Source organism: Colossoma macropomum, unplaced genomic scaffold (genome assembly GCF_904425465.1).
Source record: "Colossoma macropomum unplaced genomic scaffold, Colossoma_macropomum, whole genome shotgun sequence".
NCBI classification, from domain to species: domain Eukaryota; kingdom Metazoa; phylum Chordata; class Actinopteri; order Characiformes; family Serrasalmidae; genus Colossoma; species Colossoma macropomum.
This window is the reverse complement of record NW_023494804.1, coordinates 29,369,575-29,386,357: the sequence shown is the minus strand read 5'-3', so window position 1 is coordinate 29,386,357 and position 16,783 is coordinate 29,369,575. Positions and strand designations below refer to the sequence as shown.

Genomic DNA, 16,783 nt, shown 5'->3' with positions numbered 1-16,783 from the left:
TCCCAAAATGGAAAAACTTCAGTAAAGTACAGATACAGGAAAAACTACTTAAGTACAGAAACGAATTACATTTACTTACTGTCCACCACTGCTTGTGTGCTGTGTGATGATGATGATGATGCAAATGTCAGCATGTACCTACAGGTCTGTGTGCAGACTCAGTGAAGAACGTTTGTCGTGTGCACACAAGCCTGTATGTTTTCAAAGGGCAAAGTGCTCAACAGTTTTTACCACTTTTGTTTTAGGGCGGTGACCTTAGTTTGCAGAAATGAGAAAAATCATTGGACAACATAAAAAAAAAAAACCACATTAATTATAACTGACCTATGGATGTCCATATCATCGCTTTCCAAAACTCGTATCTCCAAAATGATCATTTTAGAGAAGAAGACAAAAAATATTATGTACGTTAATATAATGAGAGTTTTTGGAGCATTTTTATTGGTCTATTCATCACGAATTTTTCATACACGTAACGGCAGCTGCTGAGCTCAAATGATGTAATGGAGATACTTTTTTTTTTGGACAGCAGTGATATGTTCTGAACCTCAGCACAAATGTTAATACATTTTTCAGCCACACTTTATAATAACAGGCCTCTATAAACAGCAACTTAATCATTATCTAATGTTTTGTTAATGTTAGTTAATAATTACATAACAGTTACTTTTGCATTAGTAACCATTCTTAACCATTTAGCAGATGACATTCAAATAAAACCACTACAAATGCTTTTATAAATTACTTTTAGCTATAATAAGTAGTACAATATATCTTTATAAATACAGTATAAAGTCAATAAAGTTTCATTTATAATTAGTATGAATTTTATGAATTATTTTATGCAACTAAGTAAATTCTTAATCTTAGTTATTTATAATATAAGTAATTATTAGGAAACTACAGTTTCCGTATGTCACCAAATAAATGGTTAATAATTCAAACAGAACTATTATTAACAGCATTAATAAACTATTAGATAACGATTAAGTTGCTGGTTGTTAGGGAATGTTATTATAAAGTGATACCTAGTTTTCAAAATCAGTTAAACCAGATGGCTAACAAGGTGAGTTTGTATCACTTTATTTTAGGGCTGTCACAAGTATATAATTAAACTCAATTTTGGATTGAATAGATCAAAACTAAAATTCTCCCCACATTAGCGAAGTAATTAGATCAGATTTTAAATGATCAATGCTCACTATAAAGCTGTGTTTAGCAGGTTCTCCACAACCTGCCTTTGTGTGCATCATTGAAAAAGAGGAAACCCACACCAGCAGGATCTCACAAATGCACACATATTACTTTGGTATTATAAATAATTTCCTAGGACTAGGCTGAACCGCTCGTGCATAGTCTGCATGTATTACACGCTGAAAATGCTTCAAATTTTCATGCTATTTAGGCAGAGCTGTCCTGGGTAGCATTAGACCCTGTGAGGAGGTGACTGTACTCCACTGTTAGCTTGGCTCCATCTTAACATTAAAGTATTAAGACATGTAAAAGTAATTTTTAATTACTTTTACATGTACATTTTTACACAGTTATTGTTATTGTTCAGTTAGGCCTATTTTTATTATTTCACCTTCATAAACTCATTGATTACTCAAATAATCATCTAAATAAAGTTATATGACTTGATTGCTAATTTAAAGTGACAGCCATATTCATTTATCATATTTAGTTCAGGGTTTTGGTCACATGACACCACTGTTTTTTAACAAAACAATAGAAAATCCAAATGTGATTGTGAACACAGGTTTAAAAATGACATAAAAAATGAAACAGGTACTGTTAGATGTTAATCCAATATGTAAGTATACAAAATGTAACCACTATTACTTGATTAATAGTCAGATCTGTCAACACACACACCCACAATAGTACTCACAACTCTCCAGCTCCAGAGAACAGTTCTGTGTATCTAAAGGGAAGCTGCTGAAGTCCATGGAGCACAAAGCAGTCACAGTGATTCTGTAACAAAGCACAAAACTGTTACAACACTAATATTCGTCTCAGTTCAGTTGTCTTTGAGAACTGTGTACATGGGGGTGATATTACTTATTCAGGACATAAAGTCCCAGCACATACAGTACTGTGCAACAGTCAGAGGCCACGCTTCATTTATTTAAAGCAGCATTATGTGAAAATTGGTATTTTTTTGCTCTTGGGCTCCCTCTACAGTTGCGGAGTGAATTTCACTTTTACACCATTGTCATAAATACAAATAGCACTTTTGAGCCCCCATCATGGATGGCTGTACATGCATTTGGTGACGAGCTGAATCCGACTCGTCACGCAGGCATACAGACGCTGCAGATTATATCAGAGATTTCGGTTGTTTTTATGTGTAAATAACCGAAATCGAGAGTGGAATCAATCAGTCTCAGTCCGGTCTCAGTCCGAGATTGTCTCAATTTGGTTTCAGTTTGAGATTCCAGTCTCAGTCTAATCTCGGTCTCTGTCCGAGATTCCGGTCTCTGTTCAGTCTTGGTCTCAGTCTGATATTTATTCTTGTCTCAATCTGGTCACAGTCTGAGATTCCCATCTCAGTCCAATATCAATCATAGTCCAAGATTTACTCTTGTCTCAGTATGGTTTTAGACCAATGTTAGTCTGAGTCTGAGATTTAATCTTATCTCAGTACAAGATTCCGGTCACAGTCCAGTCTCTGCCTCAGTCTGAGATTTACTCTTGTCTCAGCCTGGTCTCAGTCCAAGATTCCAGTCTCAATCCAATCTCAGCCTTACTCTGGGATTTACACTTGTCTCAGTGTGGTCTCAGTCTGAGATTCTAGTATCAGTCCAGTCTCAGTCTCAGTCCAAGATTTACTCTTAGTCTGAGATTTATTCTCGTCTCAGTCCGGTCTCAGTCTGAGATTCCCGTCTCAGTCCAATATCGATCTCAGTCCAAGATTTACTCTTGTTTCAGCGTGGTCTCAGTCCCATCTCGGTCTCACTTTGAGATTTACTCTTGTCTCAGTCCGATCTCAGTATGAAATTCCAGTCACAGTCCAGTCTCTGCCTCAGTCCGAGATTTACTCTTGTCTCAGTCCAATCTCAGTACGAGATTCCAGTCACAGTCCAGTCTCTGCCTCAGTCCGAGATTTACTCTTGTCTCAGTCCGATCTCAGTACAAGATTCCAGTTACAGTCCAGTCTCTGCCTCACTCTGAGATTTACACCCATCTCAGTCCGATCTCAGTCTGAGATTATTATCTCATTATAAGTGAGGGGACCATCAAAATGATGGTGACACTGTCATTTTAAGGCAAAACTGTTACAGTGTTGCTTTTACATCTGGTCAAAGCAGCCATTAAGAAAAAAACAGAAAACATTAAACAGAAAATTACACAGAACCAATTCTTCAGTTTTTAGTGTTCCCACTTTGTCTTTATTACAGCTTCCATTCTTCTTTGTCTGATTAGCAAACATTCTTCTTTTTTTCTCAGTAATGGCTTCTTGACAGCTACACATCCTTTTACATGCCTTTTTTTAGATCTGAAACAAAAGCAGAGCTTGTTTTTCTCTCTCTCTCAAAGATGAAAGTCTCGGTGGTCTGCCAGGTCTTTGGACAGTCGTTCAGAGTCCCACTTTCTCTATATGTTTTAATCAGTTTTTTGCATTCCACCCCATACAAATGTAAAATCTTATATTCAGTCCCCTCAGAACTATCTCCTGAAAAATGAATAACTTCTACTTAATGGTAGTTTTGATTGGCAATTAAATAAATTAATAAAAAAATACATAATAAATATATTTTGTGATTTTCTTCTACATTTATTGTGCACTCCAGCTGCCCTTTACATTGTCTAAAAAATCATGATGAATGGACCAATAGAAATGCTTCAAAATTGCTTGGAATTAAATAATGTTGACTTACATTAAAAGTAAAGAATGTTTTGCTTTCACCTGTAAAGGTACCATTATGAAGGTTTTTCTTTGGACAGCGATGATATACACTGTACCATGTGTACAGATATACCGCAGATATATGACTACATATTCATGTAAACGGGTGACAGACACACCTTAACTAAAGTTTAACTACTGCCTCAGGTACTCACTCTGCTAGACACACCTGCTTAGGTACACACGCCTGTGTCTGCACTACATACGTGTGCACAGGTTTGTTTTCTGTTGTTTGTGCCACGACGTTCACACCAAGAATCACGACCGTGTCCACCATTGATGAAAGGAAGCCACATACATTCTGGTGCCTTGCTGTAAACACAGTCACCGTTCTCTTGCCTGATCATAAATCTGAGCACATTTTTCAAGTCAGTCAAACAGTATGGCTAAAACGTGAGTTACCACTTAATTTATTATTAAATCTACTACAGGGAGATTCACTCGAAAGAGGCCCTGAATGTTCTGCTGTAACTCCTGTTAGGATGAAGCAATCTGACCCAAAAAATACACTACACACCTTGACGTATATGTAATCGATTGCATTACATGCAATGCTGGATATGAGCTCCGTTTTCTGCCAGACACATTTCGACATGGCGCTCCGTGTTCCTAAACGTATCGGCAAGCATTAGAGAGGTTAAATGTCGCAGACGGCTGTCCGGCGCCTACCTCATTGCTCCAATGCAGGGGCATCCTGGCTTGTTTGAAGCTCCATATACTGAGGAGCTCATTGCACATTGTTTTGTTCAGATTGCTTCGTTCTAGAGAGAGTTATTACAGAATATTCGGGGCCTCTTTCAAGTGAATCTCCCTTTATTTTAGTTACATGAGATTTTCTCAAATGAAACAATATAAAATCTAAACTTCAAAAGCAAAGTAATACAATCTGAGCCACATAACAGCGAGACAAACTCAAATACGGCTTACATGAATGTCTTTTTTATTCAAACTGGTTGGTTGAATAAGCTTATAGTATATACGCTATGAGGTTGCCTGATCTCAGTGTGTTTGACTATCTGTTTTGCCGTCCTCTAGCCCTTTATCAGCGGTCAGTTTCCGACCACAGGGCCGCTGTCTGCCGGGTAGTTTTGGTCAGTGGACTGTTATGAAATCGTTTAACATATAAAATGACCAGTTCTTTAGGAATCATCTCAGAATTTAATTATGGAGGTCTCAGTTCAGCCCCTAGCCTCCAATCTGATCTGAGTCCTTTAATATGGACTTTCAGCGGAGTCTAATCACAGGGGTGTCCAAACTTTTTGTACTGGGGGCCAAACCCAATGTTTGTGGTGGGCTGATGGCCAAAAAGACAAAACAGTAAAACGTGGGCAGATAGGCAGAAAAATGTGCTTTGCTGCCGCAGGTTGTGGAATAATAGCTGTTTTTGGTGTCTTTAGGGATCAGAACCGGATTGGGCTTATAGCTGATACCTGATCCATTAAAATACACCAGGACATCCTGACACCTCTAATAATAAAAAATGAGACATTTTCAGACATTTTCAGATCTATTTTAAGACTTTTTAAGGATATGCATGAAGTTGTTGGACTTTTCAGATTTGTGATAAAGTTCATCTGGAATATTCTGGAAACATAACAATTAAACTGATCGGAGAATCCAATGGTGTGTAAAAAAAAATCAGATATTCAATTCTGAATATCTTGTTTTTCATCAAATAAAAATATCTGCTATTGTGCCTCCAGGCCTTTAGCTAATGCACACCTGACACTGTAGAGAATGTTGCCGTCTGGATACACTCTCAGCATGATGTTCTCCATGGTGGTGTCATGAATGAAAGAGCGCTTGGAATGAACAAAGAACACGTCAGGCACCCAGATCTTCTTCACCAGTCGAGAATCAAATGTCCGGCTCTTGTTGTTGCTGGATGGGAAGGCCAGTCTGTCGTCCTGCCAGTAATGTCTCAGATACAGGGTCATGGTGAAGTCCTGTGCACATATAGTGATGTATAATTGTGAAATCAAGTAATGATGTCTTAAAAAAGAATTGGGTCCCACTTTATATTAAGTGTCTCTAATAACTGTGTAGTTACATGTGAACAACATAATGATTTAGTCACTGTTACAGATGGATTGCAGAAGTACACCTTATGTAATTACATGTGTATCAACTTCAGTTTTGCCTCATGTAATTAAACAAGTGTATCTAATAGTTGTAACAGCCTATTCTCTCACATGTGGTTACACAAGGGTAATAACAAATGTAATTACATTAGTAATCAGACTGGAACAGCAATTTTTAGAAGTGTTTTTCAGTAGTAAAAGGAAGTATCTAATAATGTACATTAAGGCATTACTGACACTGTATCTGCCAGCTTTTCTAACATTTAGCTAGCATTTATGTTGCTGGTGCTGTGACACTGTAACCAGCTTCAGCTTTAAACCACTCTGTACTGTGACCGAACAGCAGACGACCCCTTATATTAACATGTAACTTTTAAGACATTAATTAAATGTGTTCTATTTCCCCCAAAACAACGTCTATATTACCATTCCATTATTACACAGTACCTACATACTAACTACACCGGAACAGTCCACTTACTTTAAAGTGTAACTTTAACACTGCACTACAGGAAAGTTCCTGTGTAGAAGATACACTTCTGTAATTACATAGGCTGTACTTTTGTAATCCATCTATAACAGTGCCTAAATCATCAGTAGTTACAGTGTTGTTGCATGTGGTATTCATGTGTAACTACACAGTTATTAGAGACACTTAATATAAAGTGGGACCAAGAATTGTCACCAGAACAGAAACTACATTTAAAAATCAAATTGCTTTACAATGATAACATTTTTCAGCTTTAGGTTAAAACTGGGTTGATCATTCTTACTAGAAGCACTGAAATATCTTCTGTCTATTATTGATTACCCAGCTCACCCTTTTTAGGCTTACCTTAGACCAGCTTCCTTTACCTGAACCACATCCCTAACCAGAAGCAGCCTGTAGCAGTGTCATATGAATATAAAAACACAGCTTTACTGCCATCTCATTTTTCAGTAGGTACTAAGATTTAATCAAGACTGAGGTCCGGCTCGTTTATTGTGCAAATTCACACAGAGGTTCTCAGCCCAGTCCTTGAGGCTCCCCATATATTTCATGTTATCCCAGCGACTAACACACCTGAACCAAGACATTAGTCAAACTGAAATCAAAGTGGTCCTTTTTTGGTGCATGTATGGCATAAGCCCCGCCCTCTCCACACCCTCTTTACTCTGATTGGATGCACCTAAATGGCTAGCTTTGATTATTGGCTGTGGTTTCCATATTGACACCAAATTGAGACCCTCAGAAAAGACCAACACACTTGAACATTAGTTTTTTTGGGGACTGGATACTGTATTGAAGCTTGGAGCTTGGTTAGAGAGGCTTGGGGTCCCTGAGGACTTGTTTGAGAACCACTCACCATGTTGACTTCTGAGATACTGTCAATACTTTCCACCTGCACATCAATGCCCACAGGAATCGCCGACCCTAGAAAACAACATCACAGATAAGTGAGCTGTGACTGACCTGTGTCTAACCTCCAGACTGTGTTTGACCAGAGAATGTCTCTCAATAATGCCTCCTGGTATCGTTGCTGTCTAAAGAATAACATGTATCTCCATTTTTGTCCATTTTTATTTTTCCACGCCATTTAAGCAGCCGTGCTCCTTTACATTGTGTGAAAATTTCATGATGACTGACCAACAGAAATGTCTCAAAATGTCCCAAATCAATTAGAATAAAAGCTCTTCAGAATGACTAACATTAAAGGTTAAGGGTGTTTTTGACTTCTCCTGACAAACCCGGAACACAACATTCACTGGCAATTCTCTACACGACACAGTCTCTGCTTTAACCTCTTAAAGTGGAATTCCAGAATCTTTCCTCCAAATTGTTGAATATTTATATTGTTAAGATGTAAGCGGTCATTCAGAGAGGTTTGATGTGAAATGCTCTGTTCTAGCGAAGCTTATGGAGTCAGAATAGGCCCTTTTCACATTTCCACATTTTTTTCTGCTGGAAGTTCTCATTGCAGGGTTATGCTGCTTCCGCTAAAGCAACGACAGTAACAACGATGGTGAGTAGAGCGTGCATGGCTGTGTTCAAGGTTGAAGCAACCATTTCACAGTTCAGTAGTTTGCCAGCTGACGATGAACAGCAGAAAACGAGTTTGTTCAGTTAATAAAGGAATAAACTTTGTCATATGGAGTTAAAGAACCCGTGTCTGCATTTCAGCACTGCTGACTAACATAACACTGAATGCAGTTTGTGCTTTAAAGTTGCTGCTGCAGCCGCTTTCAGAGGAACAGTTTTCATTTTCTCCCTCAAAATGATCAGCAGCTGAGAGAGCGAGAGCTCAGCGGGGAGCAGACGTTCGTTCACTGGAGACGGTGTTTGAGTAAAATGTCTACACTGTCGCTATGGAACATGATGACCCAGCGCGCCCCCTGCTGGTATGTGTGCGTATTTTTTGCCAACTAGTTTATTGTTAGCGAGCTGTTTCAGCATCTCCAGCTAACATGGATAATCTAGAGTTTTTATTATAGTTATTTTCACCTCCATCGATTTATCCCTCTGCAGACGTTTACGGACGTTACTGTGCTCTGATAGCTGTGGAGTTTTTCCACTAAGCATTTATATCCCTTATTTAGTTTGGACTCCCACATTGATGTGTGTTTGGTTCTCCAACAGTTCTGGACACATCCTCAATATCCAATCATGGCAAATACAACAAAGATAAAGTGACTCACCTTTCTGTGGTGGCTGAAGTGATTCGAATGCCTGAGGTTAATAACTGTCCATAAGGCAATAGCGGAACTAGTTTTACCCAGCGTTTACATTTCTTGCGCATAGGGGCCTGTTGCTCACAGTGGTGGTCAGGACCAGAGTGGGACTTCAGACCAGGAGTTACATGATGCAGACCAGTCCGAACTCCAACTGCATTAAAATTTTGCTGAATTTTATCTTCATTTCTTACTGTTACCTATTATTTATGTGCTACACTGAGAAAAGCAAGGTGGCTCGCTAGTGATAAAATGAAGCACTTTCATCCTTGTCTTCTCAATGCCACCTTGTATTTGTAGTCGCTGCCACTGCTTCACATGATTCTACTGCAAAAATTAATATATGGGTAATGCAAAAAAATGTAAATGCTGTATCAGCCAGTACCAGATTCACACAGCTGCACTGAATTGGATACATTAAATTAAATGCTGCTCCACCTTAAATAGTACAGCAGTTACACGCTAGGGCCTGTATAGGCATCTGAATGTAACTGCTTCATGATTTAAGGCGGAATTGGGAAATGAGAATAAGACACTAACATCTCTAATGTCTATCCACTGTACGTGACTCAGTTACAGTCAGCAAAACTGGGGCTATAATACTTGAGGTGGGGGCCGATAATTACTAGATATACACTTGGATGTAACATACACTGCCTGTTGCCTGAGAGTCAGCAAATATAATACTGAATGTTATTATCATACTTTAATATACAATTTTCATGTAAATACAATTTGTGTAGCAAATATCTGCTTTGGCTTTATTACACTACAACACATAACACATTTAGATCGAACTATTAGCCGTCAACCAATGAGGGCTAAATATTACTGCACAGGAAAATTTCATCGCTCAAATGTTTCTCTTTGATGGCTCAGGAGACGTAATTAAGATTCTCCTAAAATTCCTCAAGAGAAATAGCATTAAACAAAAAGACACGATATACAGGAAATATAACAGATGAGATGAGAGTTTAATTGCAGGTAAAGCTGACGCTCTTTGCTCAGGAGAAATACCTAAACAACCTAAAGAGACTCAGGCCAAAGTCTCTTTTGATTTCCGCCTGATCTCACTGATGTCTGGAAGAAACTACAGAGATATTAAGGAGATCTGATTTTTCTGTCTTCGGGGATTTTGAACAATAAAAGAACAAATACATTCTTTTGGGGATTTTGAGAGATTTACTGCACAATGAGGTATCAATTCTTTATGTTTTATTTTTATTTACTTACATTTTTTTTTTACTGACATTGAACTGAGAATACGGCCAAAGTCTACACTAACAAACAAGCAGACTTCAGCATACCACTGCTGTCGGGACAAAACCTCGTATGCTGAATGGACCTAAAGAAATGGCAAAAATGATATGGGAAGAAAGTCTGGTTCCACTGACTTGCATTAAAAGTATGTTGTATGTAAGAATTCTCCTGTGAAGTTGCCATTTTGCGGATACGCGTTTTTTTTCCAACAACAGCGATATTCAGGTTTAATGCAGTGACAGTGAACCGTATCTAACTTGTAATCCGGCTGCTTGGCACACATACACAACCTTGACTCAGCAATGTGGTGTTTTCTGTGAGTCATTCATCTGTTTGGGCTCATGCATGATTCTCTCTGATTCTCAAACTTATTTGCCGCTGAGAACCCGACAGCAGAAGATACAATAAAATAAACCTGCCCAAATATTTCTGATGTTTGTGGTTGAGACAGTGCTTTGTTTTTAATAGAAGACCTGCACTGTCGTGAGAGTTGGGCTGATGTTTAGCAGTCTGAGACTTTGTATAGATAAATGCTCTCTGTATTAAGCCTTCTGTTGGGATTACTGGGGTTGTGTGTGTTCTCTCCCGGATGGGAAGATACACAGAAACATCTTTGTCTCCCCTTAAAGAGCAAATACAGCTGCAGAAAACAAAACACATACACAGATTCTCCGGTTCTGACCGCATCACATTACCCCTTCACCTATCACAGATACTGGGAGTATGTGATTGAAAGTCGAACATACCTAATATCTCCGAAATTGTGACTTTACTTGTATAATCTCGACAGAAAAGCACTGGCAATAGAATGAGACGCATTGGAGCAGCTACACTTGAGCCTAAGGTTTCCATGCCCAATGCTAAGTGTCTGCTAGAGGGGTATGAAGCCCCCCAGCATTGGGCTGTGGAGCAGTGGAACTGCGTTCCCTCGAGTGTTGGAGCTCCATCAAATACCTTTGGGATGGCTTAGAGCAGAGTTTGTGATCCACAACTGATCATCCTGAATATTGGTACTGGACCTCACTGATGCTCTAATGGCTCAATACAATCAAATGATCACAGCCACGTCCTAACATCTAGTAACTTCTCTACAGTGGTGGTGATGGAAACCAGGGGTTGAGTTTTTATATGTAATGTTGGTAACAGTTTCTATGAGTACCATGTCTGTAAGCATCTATAAACACATTCTATAAATATTTATAAAAATGATTTACACGTTATAAGCATCTTTACTATGCATTAGGAATTGTTTAGATAATGTATTAGTGTTAATTCTGTTATACTGTCAGCGCCGATGAAGTCAGTCCCAGCTTGCAGAGTGTAAAGTAAAGTGAGACTAATAAGCTTGTTTCTGAAGTTTATTTCTGACCACAGGTGTTGTTAGAGCTGGCCCTTTGGGGCCTTTGAGTCCTGAATATTTAGATGTCAGCCCCAAACAAGTTGTCCAGAAGAGTTACGTTACTGCCAAGCTAACAGTGGTGTACACAGACTTTCTCACAGTGGGTAAAATCCTACTGATGGCATTAAAAGTTTAAAATCTAACATGAAGCCTGTAATGTGCTTTATTGTGTATCTTTTAGTGTTTCAGTAAATCCTCAACTTGAAGTCTCACTCCTAATATTAAAGGAGTCATTAGTATTTTATGTCTCACTTTACTTAGAGCTGACAAATACAACTTAAAAGCTCCTAAATCATGTTGTGAACCCTGCACATAATGCATTATGTTTAAAATATATAATGCATAATAAGATTGACTATAAAGTGTAATGCATTTTTCTAAAAATGTATAGCCGTGTTTATGATGCTGCCTGATGTTAATAATGGTAAAATAGTGCTAAATGTGACAATCATTTTCTGTGGGTACCGTGTTGCTTTACAATACCTTGCATATACTTCTCTGGATACAACAACATGGATAACACCTTATTGAGATGGTTTACTTTAGATGCTTTGTAGATACTTCATTTACTTTTTAGTGACAATCAACTAAATATCTACTAAATTCACTTTAAGTCTAAACCTGGCTCTAATCCAAACCCTAACCTTAACCCTTGTGTGGTGTTGATGTTTTTATTATTCAGTGGTCTGCTGGACCCACCACATTATTATTATTATTATTATTATTATTATTATTATTATTATTATTATTATTATTATTATTATTATTATTTTTATCAATACAGAAATAATTTATGTAAAAATACCAGATGTTTAAAATATCACAAGTGGCCAGTGTAGGGTTCTCCTTTAGCAGCTGTAGTCAGTCAGCAGCCTGTCCATGTTGTCCACCCTCATACACACACACACACACACACACACACACACACACACACACTAACAGCAGGCCATGTAGGAGGAGAACAGAGTGAAGGACACAGCACCTCCACACTTTTACTCCCCGCGGGTTCAGCCCAATACCACATGTGTAATATAAATGTGTAGGGGGTGAACTAAAATGGGTTATTTTATATGTTCTTCACAGAAAATGAGCAAAGGCCAAGAAATCTGAGGTTGAAATAATAATAGATCATCATTTACCCCAACACCACACAAGGGTTAATCTCAACCCAAAACCTAAACCCAACCCTCACCCTGGTCCTAGCCCTAATCCTAACCCTAACCCCACCACTGTCTAGAATCAACTGAGCTTCAACGGATAGTTTGTTAACAATTTGAACATCTGTAGATCATCTGTAGGGGACTATAGTGGACTAACCAAATAAAGTGAGACCAAAAAATGTTTGTCTAAATTTTCTCTCAAAACTTTTGTAAACAATGTCTCAGACATCAGTCAACATATTCATAATCATTTCGTGTTAATAATATTCTGTGAGGTTGTCTTTAGAGGCATTAAACTCTTTGGACGTCTGGTTCCTATCAACACCACTGTAAACAATTCTAACTCTGTGTAGCACGTTTGGGCCTTTTCCACTGATCTACAGCAATAGTACATTTCTCTTCCTTTACTAACCCAAAGGCCTCCAGCAGCATCTTCATCATCACAGACACCGAGTGCTTACGTACCAACTTTTGCATAAGTGGTCTGGTTTCTGAGAATTCTGGCCTGAATGATGTTTCAGTGTCTCTAATCCAGGCTGAGGTATGATGTAGCTCAATCTCAACGTTAACAGTCGCTCATGGATTAGTAACACGCTCCAGCTGAGACAGACATATAATACTGTCAGTTACATAGCAGAGCATTACAGTCTACATAATCAAGGTGCTTCTTGTCCTAAATAGCTTTCTGAAAGGTTCTTGTGCAGTTCTGAACCTTTATGGTAGAGAATGTTTACATTATGGGGAGGTTCTTTAAGCTTTAAAAAGGTTCTTTACTATAAAAATGTTCCTTAATAAACCATCAATTAAAAAATTCTGTTGCAGACTAGAAGTGACTCTTCTATGGCATCACTTCATACAACCTGGATTATTAAAACCATTGAAATTTATTTAAAAAAAAAAAACATTTATAAACCATTTATACAACCTTAGCAAAAATGCTTCTAATGTGCCATAAATGGTTCTATGACTTTGTTTACATGCCATGCAGAACCATTTTAAAAATTACAATAATATAATGATAATCATAACACGTCCTCTACAGAGAACAAACTTAAATATGGCATTTTTTCCTGCAAATTTTATTGCTGAGTTTAACCTATTGTGAAAAAATAAGAATGAGCCATAACTTTTGCACTGACCACAGTTTATGTTCATTTGTTTTTTCCCCCATATATTAAAATCAGGAAATAAAAAGTAATTGTGCACTAAAATGTACAGAAGTGTGTCTCTGTAGAGGATTCACTTATTTTCACTTAGAAAATCAACAAAACATGTAATTTGACTGGGGTGCCCAAACTTTTGCATACAAATGTACAACAGCATTTCCATTCTAGAGAATAATTATTTAACCATGCAAAGAACCATTTCATACTGTCCTTTGAGTTATCATAGTTTATTGTCAGAACAAAACCTCATATCTCAAAAATGGTAAATTTACAGGAGAAGGAAAAAATCTACTTTGCTTTAATGTAAGTCAATGGAACCAGACTTTTTTCCAGGTACACTTGGGTCGTTTATTTTGGTCGGTTCATCATGAAATTTACACACAATGTAAAGAGGAACAGGCATTTTCAAACTATATCAATAACTGAAGAATGTTAAAAATGGAGATACAAGGTTTTTGTTCCGACAACAGAATAGAATAGAATTCAGAACCGCTGGCCAACTGTGTTTACACACAGAGGAATTAGACCTCCGCATTTAACCGTGCAGTGAAACACCCACATACACTAGGGGGCAGTGAGCACACTTGCCCGGAGCCGTGGGCAGCCCTATCCACAGCACCCAGGGAGCAGTGGGGGTTAGGTGTCTTGCTCAAGGGCACTTCAGTCATGTACTGTCGGCTCAGGGGTTTGAACCGGTGACCTTCTGTTCACAAGGCAGGTTCCCTAACCTCCAGCCCACGACTGCCAGTGTGACAGTGATATATAACCTTTTATAGAACCAATTTGTAAGGCTGTATTTTTATTCTTTATGGTATATCACATTAGCTAAGTTATTATATTCCTTTGTGGAACCCACTATACTTTTTCTGTCTGCACTTTTTTATATAATTTCTATAAATTCTCAGTGAGACTGATGCATCCATGCAGACACAGCTCACCTACACTAGACAGGTTACTAATATACTGCCATACACACAGCGTTTGCAACAAACACACAGCGCAGGACGCAATCTAAACAGAACAAAACATTTATAGGACATAATCTTAGCGTGGGAGATTACTTTATTGACCGAATCTCCACTTTGGCCCTTCTCTGAGGCCTCAGGCTGCCCTGTAAGATTGAACCTTCTTCACTCTGCATTCAGCCTGGAATTATAATCCAGATTACTGCACATCAAAAAAACCCACACATCTGTGCTCATTGTCTGCTTGGCACCGCTGCCGATCTGGGTCAGCATCGTTTTTCAGAGGGACGTTTTGGACTTGCAGGATATGACACTCTAACCTACATTCCTCTCTCTGGCTCAGTCGCCGGTTTACGGTGCCAGTAAAGTACAGTTACACAGCGGTCATCAGTCTCTCGACAAGCACTTTTTAAGCTGCTTGAGTGAAGTTCACATGGGGAGATGCGGGGTCGCTAATGTTAGCTCAGCACTGTGGGTCTAAAGCTGCTCAGATACAGAGTGCCTGATTCAGAGCTGCTCGCCAGCAAGCTGTTGTAAACACTTTATTTGGATGGTCCACTGTAGGTGCTTTGTAGATGCTCAGTCTATCTTTGACTAACATTCAATTAAATATCTGTTAAATGCAACTGAACTTGAAGTTGTGTGTGAAAGATTCTATTAAATCTATTGCTAACCCTAAACCTGACCCTAATCCTAACCTCAAAGTAAAACCTACTCATACTCCTAGACCTAACCCTAACCTTAATGTTGTTGATAATCAAGTGATTATCACCAGAAAGTCTGTTGATAACATAAGTATCTGTAGATCATCTATAGGGGACCATCCAAATAACGTGTGACCAATGTTCTTAACCTGTATGTACGGACCATTCTATCAAATTAGTTCACACTTAAGTCATTAAAATAATAGATATTCCCTTGGATTATGTTATGATTTGTTTCCATCCAGTGCATTAATAGAGTTAGTAATAAGATAAATATGTTCAAAATCAATTGAATCATCAATTTAAGCCACACCCCTGCATTTTAGAGTGAGGCTGCATTCCTTGTTTTGTCAGTGATAAAATGGACCGTTTACTAATTTATTGTAATACAATAAACACAATTAAGGTCTAGGGTCACCCAAACAAATGAATTTTAGTCTAAAGTCCAAGTCAGTTAAATGTCTGAAATGTGTTTTGAACTATGAACAAGTTGAGTAGAAAGATCCATACATGGAGATACAATGTTTGGATATGATGGCGAAAAATGTTTTATCGACCTTGATATGTAATCTATCTGCAGCACTGCAGAAAGTGACAGTAACTCTAGATTACAGCATGATCTGAAGATGTAAAGCAGCTGAAAATGGCAATGAACTGTAGTTTGATGATCCTGGCAATAGGATGATTTGACAACTGTTTTACACAAACAGGTGGTGGTCAGGTGAATTCAGGGGTGATTTAACCTACTTGTGGGCTCTGGGGCTACAGGTTGTTGTGGGCCCTGTGGGTCTGGTTACACACAGCTTCCAAAACTCAAAACCTTTGTTTTTAATGAAGGTCCACGCACTGCTGCTTCCAGCACTGACATTTATCATCTCTCCACTCCTGCGGGAAATTAAACCCAGAACCAGATCACTAAAAGCTAAAATCGCACTGAGAAGGCAGCCGATTCCCGATGAAGCTGAAACTCTTTATTTGCCAGGTTCTTTTATAAATCTTCCGTTCCACCCTTCTGTTCCTGTACCTGCACCATTTAAGGTGGAATGGAAAATTTGAATAAGAAGCTGCTGAATTTCAGACAAAGAATCAGACAGTAGAAATGTGCAAAGATGAGGAAAAACAATGCAGCAAACTTAAAAACCTAAACCTAATTATTGAAGGCAAAAACATACAGTCACAGCAGGTACGAAAAGTGTTTATGGCCCATTCATGTCTTACCTTTGATGCATTGAAATAGCATTAGATGTTTCATTGCCATTTTCACAATGCCCATTTCAGCTTTTGTAGTGAAAGAGCATAGTAAGAGCCAAATTCAGCGAACACTAATTCGCAGATGATGACATTATTTTTGGCTTTGGATAGTAGAAAACGACCAGATCACAATCTCACTCTTAAATGTCCCCAGTTACATCTTTTAACCAAATGGAGA

The 16,783-nt window shown here is 38.3% G+C and overlaps 1 protein-coding gene across 1 annotated transcript in view; it reads right to left on the bottom strand.

Moving 5' to 3' along the window:
• Positions 1 to 16,783, bottom strand: part of gabrr3a (gamma-aminobutyric acid type A receptor subunit rho3a) — a 37,687-nt gene that overhangs the window by 12,487 nt on the left and 8,417 nt on the right. The window contains exons 3-5 of the mRNA XM_036595347.1: positions 7,338 to 7,405; positions 5,633 to 5,856; positions 1,892 to 1,974 (exon numbers count right to left, since the gene is read on the bottom strand). Of these exons, the coding sequence (XP_036451240.1) occupies positions 1,892 to 1,974; positions 5,633 to 5,856; positions 7,338 to 7,405 (375 nt within the window). The remainder of the gene's footprint in view (positions 1 to 1,891; positions 1,975 to 5,632; positions 5,857 to 7,337; positions 7,406 to 16,783) is intronic.